Below are 14702 nucleotides of genomic sequence, written 5' to 3'. Positions count from 1 at the left end.
TGATTTGACAACTCTGTATGTTACACTGTGCTCACCACAAGTGTAGCTACCATCTGTCACCATACAACACTATTACAATACCATTGACTGTATTCCTTATGCTGTACCTTTTATTTCTGTGATTTATTCCTTTCATAATTGGAAGACTGTACGTCCCACTCCCTTTCCCCTATTTTGCCCATTCTCTACACTGTCCCCTCTGGCAACCACCAGATTGTCCTTTGTATTTATGAGTCGGTTTCTGTTTTATTTTGTTCACCTCTTTTGTTTTTTTATTTTTATTTTTTATAATAATTTTTTATTATGTGATGTTAGTCACCATACAGTATATCCTTAGTTTCTAATGTAGTGTTCCATGATTCATTATTTGAATATAACACCCAGTGCTTTGTTTTTTTAGATTCCACATATAAGTGAAATGATATGGCATTTATCTTTTTCTGACTTATTTCACCTAGGATAATACCCTCTAGATCTGTCCATGTTGTCACAGATGGTAAGCTTCCATTCTTTTTTATGGCCTAGTAATATCCCATTATAGCTAGCTAGCTATCTGTCTGTCTATCTATCTATCTATCACATCTTCTTTATCCATTTATCTATCGAAGGACACTTAGATTGCTTCCATATCTTGACTACCATGAATAATGCTGCAATAAACATAAGGGCACAGATATCCTTTACAAATTAATGTTTTTGTTTTCTTTGGGTAAATACCTGTTAGGGGAATTAGTGAATCATATGGATTTCTATTTTTAATTTTTTGAGGAAGCTCCATACTGTTTCTCACTGTTGCTGCATAAATTTACATTCCCACCAACAGTGCACGAGGGTTCTTTTTTCCCCACATCCTTGTCAACACTTGTTATTTCTTATCTTTTTGATACTAGTCATTCCTACAGATGTGGGGCGATATCTCATTGTGATTTTGATTTACATTTCTCTGGTGATGAGTGATGTTGAGCATCTTTTCATGTGTCTGTTGGCCATCTGTATGTCTTCTTTGGAAAAATGTCTATTCAGATTCTCTGCCTGTTTTTAATCAGATTATCTGTTAAGTTTTTTTAAATTTGGTGTTGAATTATGTAAGTTCTTTATATATTTTTGATATTAACTCATTATTGGATATATCATTTGCAAATATCTTCTCCCATTTAGTAGGTTGTCTTTTCATTTTGTGGTTTTCTTGATTTTGATGAATCCCATTTACCCATTTTTTTCTATTACTGCTTGTGCTTTTGATGTCATATTTAAGAAACCACCGCCTAATCCAAGGTCAGAAAGATTTATTCCCATGCTTTCTTCTAAGGGTTTTGTAGTTTAAGCTCTTAACATTGAGGTCAGTGATCCATTTTGATTAATTTTTGTATGTGGTTTGAGTTAAAGGACTAGCTTCATTCTTTTGCATTTGGCTATCCAGTTTTCCCAGCACTGTTTGTTGAAAGTATTATTCTTTCCCTGTCAAATTGGCCTGGCAGCCTTGCTGAAAATAATTGACCATAAACGTGACTTGTGGACTCTCAGTTCTATCCCTTTGATGTGTCCTTGTGCCAGTACCACACTGTCTTTAATTACTACAGTTTTGTAGTAAGGTTTGAAATCAGGTGATGCAGATCTTTCCAAATTTACTCTTCTTTTTCAAGAATATGTTAGTCATTCTGTGTCCCTTCCATTTCTATGTAAATTTTAGGGTCAGCTTGTCATTTTCTGCAAAAAGATAGCTGAGATTTTTTGTAAGGATTGCATTGAATCCGAATTATTGGTTTTAATAGGTTTTTTCGTGGACTCCTTAGGAATCTTTAAGTATATACCATCTGTCATCTACTAATAGACATAGTTTTACTTCTTTCTTTATAATCTGGATGCCTTATATTGCCCTTTTTTACGTAATTGCTCTAGCTGGAACCTCTGTTGAACAGAAGTGGCAAGAGTGAACATCTTTATGTCATTCATTTTTTTTGGAAGATTTATTTATTTATTTTAGAGGCACAGAGGGAGAGGGAGATAGAGAGTCCCAAGCAGGCTCCACACCCAGTGCAAGCCTGATGTGGGGCTGATCCCATGACCCTGAGATCACGACCTAAGCTGAAACCAAGAGTTGGATGCTCAACTGACTGTGCCAACTAGGTGCCCCTATGTCATTCTTGATCTTGGAGGGGAGGAAGAGAAGAATAGATAAAGGGATAGTGGAGCTCACAAGAAAAGCGGACCATGTCCAGGTGACTAGGGTGGGCTTGTGTAAGAGGGTACTGTTTGCAGATGATGTGGGACTTCAGTAAGCTGTATGGGCCTGGAGAAGAGGAAGGGCAAATGGAGGGGAAAACAGCATTAGAAAAAAGGCCCTGAGTGGAAATGTGGATGGTATATATGAGTGAATGATAGTTCATTCAGCATCCTATTTTTAAATAATTGTATGACATGAGAGGAGAGGAAACTCCTGTAGAAAGTAAGAGAGATGTGAGGGAGAGAACTGCTTCAATATTTGATATCATTCTAGAAGTCATACATTGTTTCGGTAAAAAAATAACATGCTGCATACTGAAAATCACTGAATTGTATAGTGTAAAATGGTGAATATTTTAGCCTACAAATCATATCTTATTAAAACTGTCATGAAGAAGGAACACATTAGGGGCACTTGGCTGGCTCAGTCAGTGGAGTTTGAAACTCTTGATCTTGGGGTTGTGAGTTTGAGTCCCACATTGAGTGTAGAGATTACTTAAAAATAAATCTTGAAAAAACTTAAAAAAAAAAGAACACATTATATTGAAGTCAAAAACCACTCACTGTTCACATGAACTCTGCATAAAGAAGGATTTTCTAGTAACACCTGCAAAAGTGTCACAAGGAGGAATTATTTTATTGGTTTCATATATGTAAATTGAAAAAACTTATTTATGTCAAAAAATCAAAAAGAAAAATGAAGGGTGAAAAAGTGGTTGGGGAAAGTTTGCATTAAAAAAAGTGTTCAGCTTAAATCTTTAATATAAAAAGGACTTCTACAAATCTTTAGTCAAATTACATGAAGAAATAATTAGCAGAAGAAAAAATAAAATTTATCTATAGACTTCAGAAAACAATAAATTAGTAAGCAAAAAAAATCAGTTACAAAAAGGAGGTTGCATTTTTCACTTACATTTGCAGTGAGTAAGTAAAAAATGAGAACACATTGTACCTGTAGGATGCAGAGAAAGGGGTACTCTCAGAGAACATTATTTGGAATGTAAATTATTACGAGTTTTGTAAACTATTTTGGCAACTTGTATCAGCGGCTGAAAAATATTCTACCCAGCAATTCCACTTCTTAAAATTTATTGTCAGGATATGGGGAAATATATATATATATATATATATATATATATATATATATATATATATATATATTTGGTTTATTAACAATGATCTTCATTGCATTATTATCTATAATAGTAAAAATAACAGACAACATAATCATCCAAAATGGAAGATTATACATAAATATGGCACCTACTTCTGCTATAATATTAATTATGAGAAAAAGGGGAGTTTCGGTGCCCCTACTCCAATGTCTTCATAAATCTCTTGGACTCCAGGGTTTTTAATCCACCTAAAAAATACACTTATTCTTTGGAGATGTTTTCTGAGGGCCCCGATCTAGATGTGGCCACATCACAGTGTGCAAACTCTGCTAGTTGACCAGTTAGTTTATATTAGGAGCTGCATAGGGAGAAGCTTTGGTCTTTTGTTTTCACATCAGATTTATAGTGATTTCAATAAAAATTTTTTCAGGCCTGGGGCACCTGGGTAGCTCAGTCCGTTAAGCATCTGACTCTTGATTTCAGCTTCGATCGTGATCTCAGGGTTGTTAGATGGAGCTCCACATATGGCCCCATGCTCAGTGCAGAGTCTGCTTGAGATTCTTTCCCCTCCCCCTCCCTCTGCCCTTCCCACCTCTCTCTCTCTGTCTCTGTCTCTCTCTGTCTCTCTGTCTGTCTCTCTCTCTCTCTCACACACACACACATGTGCGCGCGCGCGCGCGCGCGCGCGCGGGAGGGCGGGGGGAGGGCAGAGGGAGAAGCAGACTCCCTGCCCCATGCAGGTTTGATCCCAGGGTCTGAGCCAAAGGCAGATGCTTAACCGACTGAGCCACCCAGTTGCCCCAATAAATAAAAAAAAATGTTTTTGGGCCTTTGAAACTTTAAAAAAACTGTGAAAATGCTTATGAAGATTTAATAATAAAGTGTGGAAAACAGTCATCTTGTAAGGCCATGTGAAAAATCAGCATCTTAATATAAAATAAATGTACAGAGAAAAGGACCACAAGAATTTATGTAAAGTGTTTACCGTGGTTTCTTTTAAGAAGGCATTTAAAAAGATTTCTTTATATTTTAGACATTTGCTCTAATGACAGAAATGGTTTTTCAGTTGGAAAAAAAATAAACTAGAGTGTAAAAAGTAAAGAATAAAGACTGGTCACAATTAACAAATAAAAAAACCCAAATCACCTGCCAGAGATAAAGATCTAATCCCAGATGGTTGATACTGGGCAAATCTCTTAATCTTTCTATGGCTACATTCCTTTTCTAGAGTATTTTTGTCTTTTCAGGCCACACAGATTCTGGCACCTTGGTGTCATATCCTCCAAGATAAGGCCGATCCCCATGAATGAGTTTTCTTCCAAGGCAGGGTCAGAACTGGTCCCTGAAGCCCAGTGGCTTCACCAGGGTCCTGACCTGCCTTGTCTTGCCGACATTTATTTCCCTCCCTCCTCCCTTCCTCCCTTCCTTCCTCTCTCTCTCTTCCTACCTTCCTTCCTTCCTTCTCTTTTTTTTTTGGTATCAGAAATACATCTTCAAAAAATTGAGATATAATTGACATATAATATTGTATTTGAAGTGTGCAATGTGTTGGTTTGATACATTAACATGCTGTAGTATGATTACTACATTAGCATGAGCTAACACCTTTATCATGTCACCTAATTATCATTTCTTTTTTTGTGTTGAGAACTATTAAGATCTAACATCTTAGCAACTTAGAAGTATATAATACAGTATTGTTGACTATAAGCATTATGTTGTGTATTAGATCTCCCCTCTTTTTTGGGGGGAAAAATTTATAAGCCTACACTGCACTCCTGTTGAGACTTCTCCTAGAAAACAGGTGTTTCCTGGCACTTTGGATGTTCCCAACTCTAGACTGAATCTGCTTGGATACATATACCTATTCATCAAGTCACCTCATAGGGACTGCTGGTCACTCACTTTCTCCAGGCTGAAGTTCTGTCTAGTTCTGTCCAGGCTAGTTTGTCCTATTCCAGTCCTGCAAAGCCTGTCTTCACTTTCTTGCATCTGCTTGTAAGGCTAAGCTTCCATCCTGTCAGGAATGTGAGTTTTTCAAATTTATAATGGAAAAGTCTTGAGAAGAAGGCATGTTGAAAATCTGAGCTTCTACTCTGGGGAAGGACTCTTTATGGGGTGGAACATCTTCCCCAGGCAAGGAGTTGCCACAAAGCCCCCTTCATGTCTCTGTTCCTCAGGCTGTAGATGACGGGGTTCAGCATGGGGGTGACCATTGTGTATACCACAGATGCCACCATTCCCGTGTCTGCTGAGTAGGAGGATGAGGGCTGGAAATACACCAGAAAAAGTGTCCCATAGAAGAGAGTGACCACTGACAGGTGAGAGCCACAGGTCGAGAAGACTTTGTGCTTCCCCGCAGCCGAGGGGACCCTGAGGATGGTGTGCATGATGTGGGCATAAGAGACCAAGACACAGGTGAGAGGGACCACACCCGAGAGGGCTGCTTCCACAAACATCGTGACCTGAAAGATCTGGGTGTCTGAACAGGCAAGTTTGAGGAGTGGGGGTACATCACAGAAAAAGTGTGGGATGGAATGGGAGGCACAGAAGGAGAACTGAGACATGAGGAGGGTGAGTGAGAAGGCCAGGAGGTGGGCACAGAGCCAGGATGCGGCGACCAGCAGCAGGCAGCGTTGGGGACACACGATCGTGGTGTAGTGGAGAGGAAGGCAGATGGCCACGTAGCGGTCATAGGCCATCACGGCCAGCAGGAAGTCATCCAGCAGGGCCAAGGCTATGAAGAAGTACATCTGCACGAGGCAGCCGTGTAGGTGATGGTGTGGTGCTGTGTGACGGTGTTCACGAGCACCTTGGGGACAATGGTGCAGGAGAAGCACGTATCGATGAGGGACAGGTTAGCCAGGAAGAAGTACATGGGGGTGTGGAGGTGCTGGTCAGAAACTATGGCCAGAATGATAAGCAGGTTCCCCAACACGGTGACCAGGTGCATGGCCAGGAAGAGCCCAAAGAGGAGAGGCTGCTGCTCTGGGTGATGAGAGAAGCCCAGGAGCAGGAAGTCAGAGATGCTGGTGTGGTTTCTGATTTCCTTAAAGTAGAGAAATTGGAGGAGAATTTTGCTTAAATAAAGGTAGGCTCTGAATAGTACAGACTGCAAGGGCTTTGATCTGTTTTCCTCTATTCTTTGAGGAGGCCACTGAAATTCATGAGCAGTTATGATGGCAGGTGGGCAAATATGGACAATTTGAGGACTGTGGACTATGGTAATTAGGCATCATGGTAGAGTATAACTTGGTTTCTAGATTCTTGTCCTGCGTGTGTCTGAACGAGGCTGAACTGGTTTTCATCTGATTGACTCTCTCCAAGATTTAATTCCTTTTTCAACTTTAGAACACTTTTTCAATCTTATCGCTCTACTGTGGAGTCCTTTGGAGTCATGCATATCCTAAGATAGCAGGTAACACAAGATGATCCTTCTGTGTGTGAGTGTGTGAGTGTTTGAGAGAAATGGAAGGTGTGCTAGGAGTGTGGCGTGTCTTTGTGTTTGAAGACTATTCAGTGAGTTACCTGGGTATGAAAACTCCTTTAACTGAATAATGAAGGGAGTCAATGAAGGGAGTGCTGTTTCCATGATCATCATCAACTTCTCTATCAAAGTCATGTTTTAAGATCAGAGTCTTTGAAGAGTCTAGAGACAGGGAGTCCTTTATCTGCTGTTCTCTGAGTGTGTTCTTGGGCAAGTTACTTAAGCTCCCTGAGTCTCTGTTTCCTCATTTGTACAAATGTACTTGCTTTATAGAATCGCTGAAGCTCTTGTGATAACATCAGGGAGGACTGGCTTTGATTAACGGGTGATTGTTGCTGTCACTGTTGGTAGGAGTTGATAAGATGTGAGCCTGGGACCCGTGATGCAATGGTTAGCAGCAGACAGCCTGATTTATAGCTTTGCTTCTCACATGCCTTTTTTCACTTTGGTAAGTGTCCCCTTTAAATTTGTTTTTGTGTTTAGATGCAGAGAATGATGCCACTTGATAGGTTTGTTGAGGGGACAAACGCGGGATCAATGGAGGTTTGTCTTAACGAATAAAGTTTCATTAACATCATGAAACCATGAAATTCTTTGATTCATGATGTCATGGTGTGCACTCAAAAAGAGGAATCCCAATGTCCCTGTTTGATGGTGTGAAGGAATACATGTGCTGAAAGGCCAGGGCGGCATGAGAAAATGTCATATTTGTGGAGTGTGGGCATTAATATACCCCTTTCTGAGGTCTGACAAAATTTCTCCACTCTTTATGTGTGATTTTGAGAAAGTTATTTTGCCTTTCTGCTCTTCAGTTTTCACATCTGTTTAAATGAGTAATAGTAGAGTTTACTGTACATAGTGGTGAGGATGAAATTAGATAATGATTATGAGATAGTTAGACCAAGGCTGGCACATAGTAAGTGCTCAATAAATATTAGCCATTGTTGTTACTGTTGTTAGTACACGAGGGTGCTCCATCCCAAGTCATTGCTCCTGGCCGCTGCCTGAGAGGAGGTGGGCTTGTGAATTGTGACGTGTGAGATAAGAGTCACCATCATCATCCCCATCACTATCCTTGGGTGGTTATAACTTTTCTCAGAACTGTCCCTGACAAAGCCTCTGCTTTGGCATCTGGAAACCCAGCGTAAACGTGGTCAAACAACTTAATCAGGCAAAGCCCAAGTATCATTAACTGTACAATGGGAAGAAATAAGTATATTTTATACAGTTATTCACTGACTCTGATTTAAAAAAAGAAAGGGTGTGAACAGGTTTGATGCCTTGTGAATGGTGGCAGTGGATGAGAGTGTGTATAGGCCTAGGGTGGTGGCCGAGAACGATTATGGGAACCATATCGGCCTGAGTGCACAAGACCTGGTGCTGTGATTGTGAGGTCGATGATGAACATGAAAACGACGTGCCCTTTATTGATAAAGTACTTTTCTGTTTGCAGAGTTCTCATATCCAGGGGTTTTGTGACTGCGCAGGTGCTATGTTCTGGTCACTGTGGACTTGAGGAAGGGTAGCCTGAGCCTCGCTCTCCATAGTGACCTCAGGCTGAAGCAGCAAGAACCTGGTGAACATCTGAGTTAGGTTCTGCTTATGGAGATTAGGAGAACTGGGAAGTGATCAGCAGAGAGAGATGTAGGAAAGAAAAGGGGAAAAGGAAAAGGAGAAGCTCTAATTGTGTGTTGTGTGTGTGTGCACGTGCACGCGCGTGCATGCATGTGCATGTAGGTCTCGGGTAGATGGTGGTCTTCTTCCCCATCCCTGTGCCTGGGTGCTTACCTGGAGATGCTGGCCAGCCTCATACCCTGACCCTGTCACCGCAGAGGTTGGATTCCCTGCTCCTTTGCTTCTCTGGGAAGACGTGATTGGAGCCATGGAGCCCTTCCCTCTCTGCTGCAGCTGCATAGACTGAGCACTCAGGAGGACTGCCCACTATTCACAGGCAGTATCTCCTGGGACCCAACCTCAGACTTCCTAGTTAGAGACAAGATGAGGCAATTCTAGACTGGGGCCCCTCGAGTCCCCTCGGTGTCTGTTTACCCCCCTTTCCAGGCGACTAGGGCTGGGATCCATGGAGGCACTTGTAATTGTTCCCTTGGGTGAGGTGCAGGTTGGATTTGTCATCTTCAGCCTGTCCCCATCATGGAGTAAACACCTTCTAATGAGAGCTTAGTCCTCGTGGATGAAACATGGTAGGTTCCAGAAAACGAATAAAGAGAAAAAAATAGATTGAAGGTCACAATTGTTGCCTTCAAATGGCATGTTGAAGGGGGGGCATTCTCGTTCTCTAGGACCCCAGTAGCCAGTAAATGGTCAACATGTAGAATCTACAGAAGGCCACAGTGCTGGGTATTTGTGCATATACATACTTATCGTTGTTGTAAATCTGTTTTATGTACAGAAGTGTTACTTATAGGGGCGCCTGGGTGGCACAGCGGTTAAGCGTCTGCCTTCGGCTCAGGGCGTGATCCCGGCGTTGTGGGATCGAGCCCCACATCAGACTCTTCTGCTATGAGCCTGCTTCTTCCTCTCCCACTCCCCCTGCTTGTGTTCCCTCTCTCGCTGGCTGTCTCTCTCTCTGTCGAATAAATAAAATCTTAAAAAAAAAAGTGTTACTTATAAAACATGTATGTGTGGGGCACTTGGTGGCTCTGTCTGTTCAACATCCAACTCTTGATTTCGGCTCAGGTCATGATTTGGGGGTCATGAGACCGAGCCCCAAGTTGGGCTCCACGCTCAACTGGGAGTCAGATTGAGATTCGCTCTCTTCCTCTGCCCCTCCCCACCTCTAAAATAAATAAAGAAATCTTAAAAAAATAAAATATTAATGATGAGGGGGTAAACAGAAGGGGGAATGAACCATGAGAGACTATGGACTCCGGGAAACAAACAGGGCTTCAGAGGGGAGGGGGTTGGGGGACTGGGATAGGCCGGTGATGGGTAGTAAGGAGGGCACGTATTGCATGGAGCACTGGGTGTTATATGCAAACAATGAATCATGGAACATTACATCAAAAATTAATGATGTACTGTATGGTGACTAATATATCATAATAAAAATAAAATATATATGTGTCATTTAATAAATGATAATAAAATAATATCCATACTCTTTCCTTTCAGATTTACTATTGTAGCAATATGTTAGAATGACAGTATTTCTATCACTTGGAGTCCCCCTTTGTGCTTCTCTGAGCACATTTCTTTTCCTCCTCTATTAGAGGAAACTGTTATTGTGAGTATTGCTATAGTTTTTCTTATAATTTTACCATACATGCATATCTGATGAAACTATTCATTGTCTGATTATGCATGTTTTTGTCCTTTATGTGATTGGAATTACATTTTTTGTTTTTTTTGTAACTTGCTTGTTTTTGTCAATGTTACATTTTTTGAGGTCCATTCATGCCTGTGCATGGAGCTGCATGTCTGGTGCAAGCCAGTAATCCCCCGTCAGCTGTATTTTTATGTATTTCAGAATTTTTGTGCTTGAAGTGGTATGTTATGGCGTGTATGACTGTTTGAGCTGGTTTCGATATGGCACTCCATTAACCAAACACACGCCATCTCTGCTGCAGAATGAACGACTATCCATACCATGTAGGACTAGTGAAGACTGGAAGTATCATCATTATAGGTCACATCAGGTGGTTGTTACTGAGCTTGCTACAGACCTTTGAAAAAACTGTTACCAGAGCTTTTGGGATGTCAGAACTGCAGATGTTATGGTGAGCGATTAGTGGTATCTCTTCTGTCTCTTTAAAACTAATTCTTAAAATCAGTGAAATATAAGATACATACACAACACTGCACAGAATGTAAGTATGTGGCTCCGTGAATTATTATGGGGCAAATGCCGTGTGTCTCCTCCCACATCAAGAAGTAGAAGTTCTTCTTGCTGCCAGTCACTGCCCTTTCTCCTCCTCCGGGTCAAATAGCCACTTTTCCCTAACATTTTATTTTAGTTTTGCCTGGTTTCAAACTTTGTATAAATGGGATCACCTACTCTATTCTGTTTTGTGTCTGATTTCTGTTACTGAACATTTGACCTCGTGAGATTCGTTTAGAGTGTCATGTGCAGCTATGGTCCGTTCGTGTTCATCATTGTAAGATGTTCCATTATACGTGGATGTTAGGCATTGCTCGATCTATTGTTGAAGGAATATCCAGTTTTTGACTCTTAGGAAAAATGATGTGATGATCACTGTCATATGACTTTCTTTCCTGTAAGAAACGCAGAACAAGATCGACCATGTTAAGCACTAAGTGTACATTTTAGGACTGTTGAATATATTCACATCGTTGTGCAACAGATTTCCAAAACATTTTCATCTTGCAAAACAGAAACTCTCTACTTATTGTTCAACTCCCCATTTCTCCCCACCCCAGCTTCTGTGTCTATGAATTTGACTGCTTTGGATACCTTATGTAAGTAGATTCATATAGGGTATTTGTCTTTTGGTGACTGGGTTGTCTCACTTAGTATGTAGTGTCAAGTTTCATCCATACTGTGGTATGTGACAGGATTTCCTTCCTTTCAAGGCTGAATGGTAGTCTATTGTATGTATATGCCACATTTTGTTTACCCGTTTATCTGTGGTTGGACATTTGGGTTGTTTCCGTATCTTGGCTGTTGTGAACAATGCTGCAGTCAACATAAGAGCGCAGATATCTCTTCCAGATCCTGATTTCAGTTCTCTTATACCCAGAAGTATAAGATTTTTAGTCATTTTTTTCTGTTTTTGAGAGTGCCTACTTATTTTTTCTTTGCGTTTTCTGTTCTCTTATTTTTCTTGATTTTTCTTCTTGACTTATTTAACTCTTTAAGTATTCTGTATGTATAAATCCCTTGTTTATTGTATGTGTTAAAATATTTTTTCCAGCCTGTTTTTCTACTCACTTTTAAGTCATATTTTTAAGGTAATACATGTTTTTCATTTTAATTTCATTGAATTCACCAATATTTTTCTTTTTGTTAGTGCTTATTTCATTTCTGGTTTAAGATATACTTTTTTTTTTTTTTGAAAGATTTTATTTATTTATTCGACAGAGATAGAGACAGCCAGCGAGAGAGGGAACACAAGCAGGGGGAGTGGGAGAGGAAGAGGCAGGCTCACAGCGGAAGAGCCCGACATGGGGCTCGATCCCACAACACTGGGATCATGCCCTGAGCCGAAGGCAGACGCTTAACCGCTGTGCCACCCAGGCGCCCCTAAGATATACTTTTTAAAAATTTTTTTTATTATATTATGTTAGTCACTATACAGTACATCTCTGGTTTCTGATGTAAAGTTTGATGATTCATTAGTTGCGTATAACACCCAGTGCACCATGCAATACGTGCCCTCCTTATCCAAGGTCAGGAAGATCTTTTCCAGTGTCCTCTCTTAAAAGCTTTCTCATTTTGCCTTTTACATTTAGGCTTTTAATTCATCTGGAATTTTTTTTTTTTTTTTAAGAGAGGGAAGGGGGATGGGGAGGAGCAGAGGGAGAGGGAGAGAGAAAATCTTAAGCAAGCTCCATGCCCAGCACGGAGCCCCGTGTGGGGGGCTCCATCTCATGACCCTGAGAGCACGACCTGAGCTGAAATCCAGAGTTGGATGCTTAAACAACTGAGTCGCCCAGGCACCCCATCTGGAACTGATTTTTGTGTTGTAAAACTAGTGTCTAATATTTTTTACATCCAGACACCCAGTTGTCTTAGTATCCATTCGCCGTTTCTACACTGTCTTGTAAACTATAGCTTGATAGCTTTTATATCTGGCAGAGAAAGGCTTCCCACTTTGTTCTTCCTTGAAAATTTCTTGGCTAATCCTTTTTTTTTTTTTTTTTTTTTAGATTTATTTATTTCTTTGAGAGAGAGCATGAGCAGGAGAGGCAGAGGGAGAGGGAGAGAGAATCTCAAGCAGACCCCCTGCTGAGCAGGGAGCCTGACGTGGGGCTCCATCTCACAACCCTGAGATCACGGCCTGACCTGAAACCAAGAGTCAGTTGCTCAACCAACTGTGCTGCCGAGGCACCCCTTGGCTGTTTCTTTTTTCATTTTCTTTCACATTTTTAAATATGATTGTCTCTTTCCAAAGACATATAAACAGTGACAGATACACCTACACTTGTTGAATTGTTTCCTTTTTTTAGAGAGAAAGGGTGAGTGGATGAAGGGAGAGAGAGAATCTTAAGGAAGCTCCATGCTTAGCATGGAGCCTGAAATGGGGCTAGATCTCATGACTTTGAGATCATGACATGAGCCAGAATCAAGACTCAGATGCTCAACCAGCTGAGCCACCCAAGTGCCCACTTGTTGAATTTTTAAATGAACTGAATTGATTCAAACACTTCAGAGAGGAAGTTTTCATAATTATAGGGGCTCCCAACTCATGACCATTATATGTTAATTTATGAAGATCTTTAATAAATGTCAATAATGTTTTATTCATTTTTATATAGTGGTCTTGTATATATTTTGGTAGATTCATTTCTGGGTACTTGGCAGCCACTCTGGAAAACAGTGTGGAGGTCCCTTAAAAAGTTAAAAATTGAGCTACCCTATGACCCAGCCATTGCACTACTGGGTATTTACCCCAAAGATACAGACGTAGTGAAGAGAAGGGCCATATGCACCCCAATGTTCATAGCAGCTTTGTCCACAATAGCTAAATCATGGAAGGAACCGAGATGCCCTTCAACAGATGACTGGATTAAGAAGTTGTGGTCCATATATACAATGGAATATTACTCAGCTATCAGAAAGAACGAGTTCTCAGCATTTGCTGCAACATGGACGGCACTGGAGGAGATAATGCTAAGTGAAATAAGTCAAGCAGAGAAAGACAATTATCATATGATTTCTCTCATCTATGGAACATAAGAACTAGGAAGATCGGTAGGGGAAGAAAGGGATAAAGAAAGGGGGGATAATCAGAAGGGGGAATGAAGCATGAGAGACTATGGACTCTGAGAAACAAACCGAGGGCTTCAGAGGGGAGGGGGTGGGGGAATGGGATAGGCTGGTGGTGGGTAGTAAGGAGGGCATGTATTGCATGGTGCACTGGGTGTTATACGCAACTAATGAATCATCGAACTTTACGTCAAAAACCAGGGATGTACTGTATGGTGACTAACATAACATAATAAAAAATTATTATTTAAAAAAAAAAGTGAGAGGCTTAATTGAGTCAGCCACCCAGGTTCTGCTCATTAGTACTTTTATTTCCTTATTTAGAAACTGCTTGTTTCAATTTTTGTTCATTTTTCCATTTAGTTACCTGTTACATTCTGATTTATTTATAGAACTATGTACAACTGTTTATTCTAGATCCTAGTCCTTTGTTGATTTACATACATGATAAACATTTCCTCTATCCCTGGTTTGTCATTTCAGAGTTTACAGTGCTGTTTGCTAAATCAGTATTTTTATTTTAACTGATTGAAGTCATCAGTATTTTTATTTTTTGAAGTGGTCCTTTGTTTCGTGAGTTCAGGAAGATATTTTCCAGCATTCTTCTTTAAAAACTTTATGATATTGCTTTTCCCAATGAGTTCTTTAGTGCACCTGGAATTGATTTTTGCGTCTGTAGTGAGGTGGGAGGTGTGTGTGTGTGTCTATGTTGTATTTGTTTTTGCACGAAGATAAATAATTATTAATTCCAGTGGTTCCTCCATAGACTCCTTTGAATTGCAATTGTATCAAAATGTTATCTGTAAGCAAAATGCCGCCTTGTTTCTTCCTGTAGAGAATTTATATCCTTTACTTTTCTCTCCTCTGACTGTCCTGATGAGACCTCAGGTAGAGTGTGGGAGAGCTGTTGTGAGAGCTGGTGTTCTGTCTTGTTCCTTGTTTAGACAACAGAGATTTAAATGTGTACCCT

General features: G+C 40.5%; 1 protein-coding gene across 1 annotated transcript; it reads right to left on the bottom strand.

The window, feature by feature from the left end:
- Positions 1-5449: 5449 nt before the first annotated feature.
- LOC113266273 (olfactory receptor 1G1-like) lies at positions 5450-8709 on the bottom strand. Its single transcript, XM_026513737.2, is given in 3 exon segments — positions 5450-6105; positions 6108-6387; positions 8614-8709. Coding segments are annotated over 3 exon segments (1032 nt in total).
- Between the last annotated feature and the right edge of the window lie 5993 nt (positions 8710-14702).

This window comes from Ursus arctos, unplaced genomic scaffold, assembly GCF_023065955.2.
Source record: "Ursus arctos isolate Adak ecotype North America unplaced genomic scaffold, UrsArc2.0 scaffold_18, whole genome shotgun sequence".
NCBI classification, from domain to species: domain Eukaryota; kingdom Metazoa; phylum Chordata; class Mammalia; order Carnivora; family Ursidae; genus Ursus; species Ursus arctos.
Note: the sequence above shows the minus strand (reverse complement) of the source record. Positions and strands in the feature narration are given on the sequence as shown.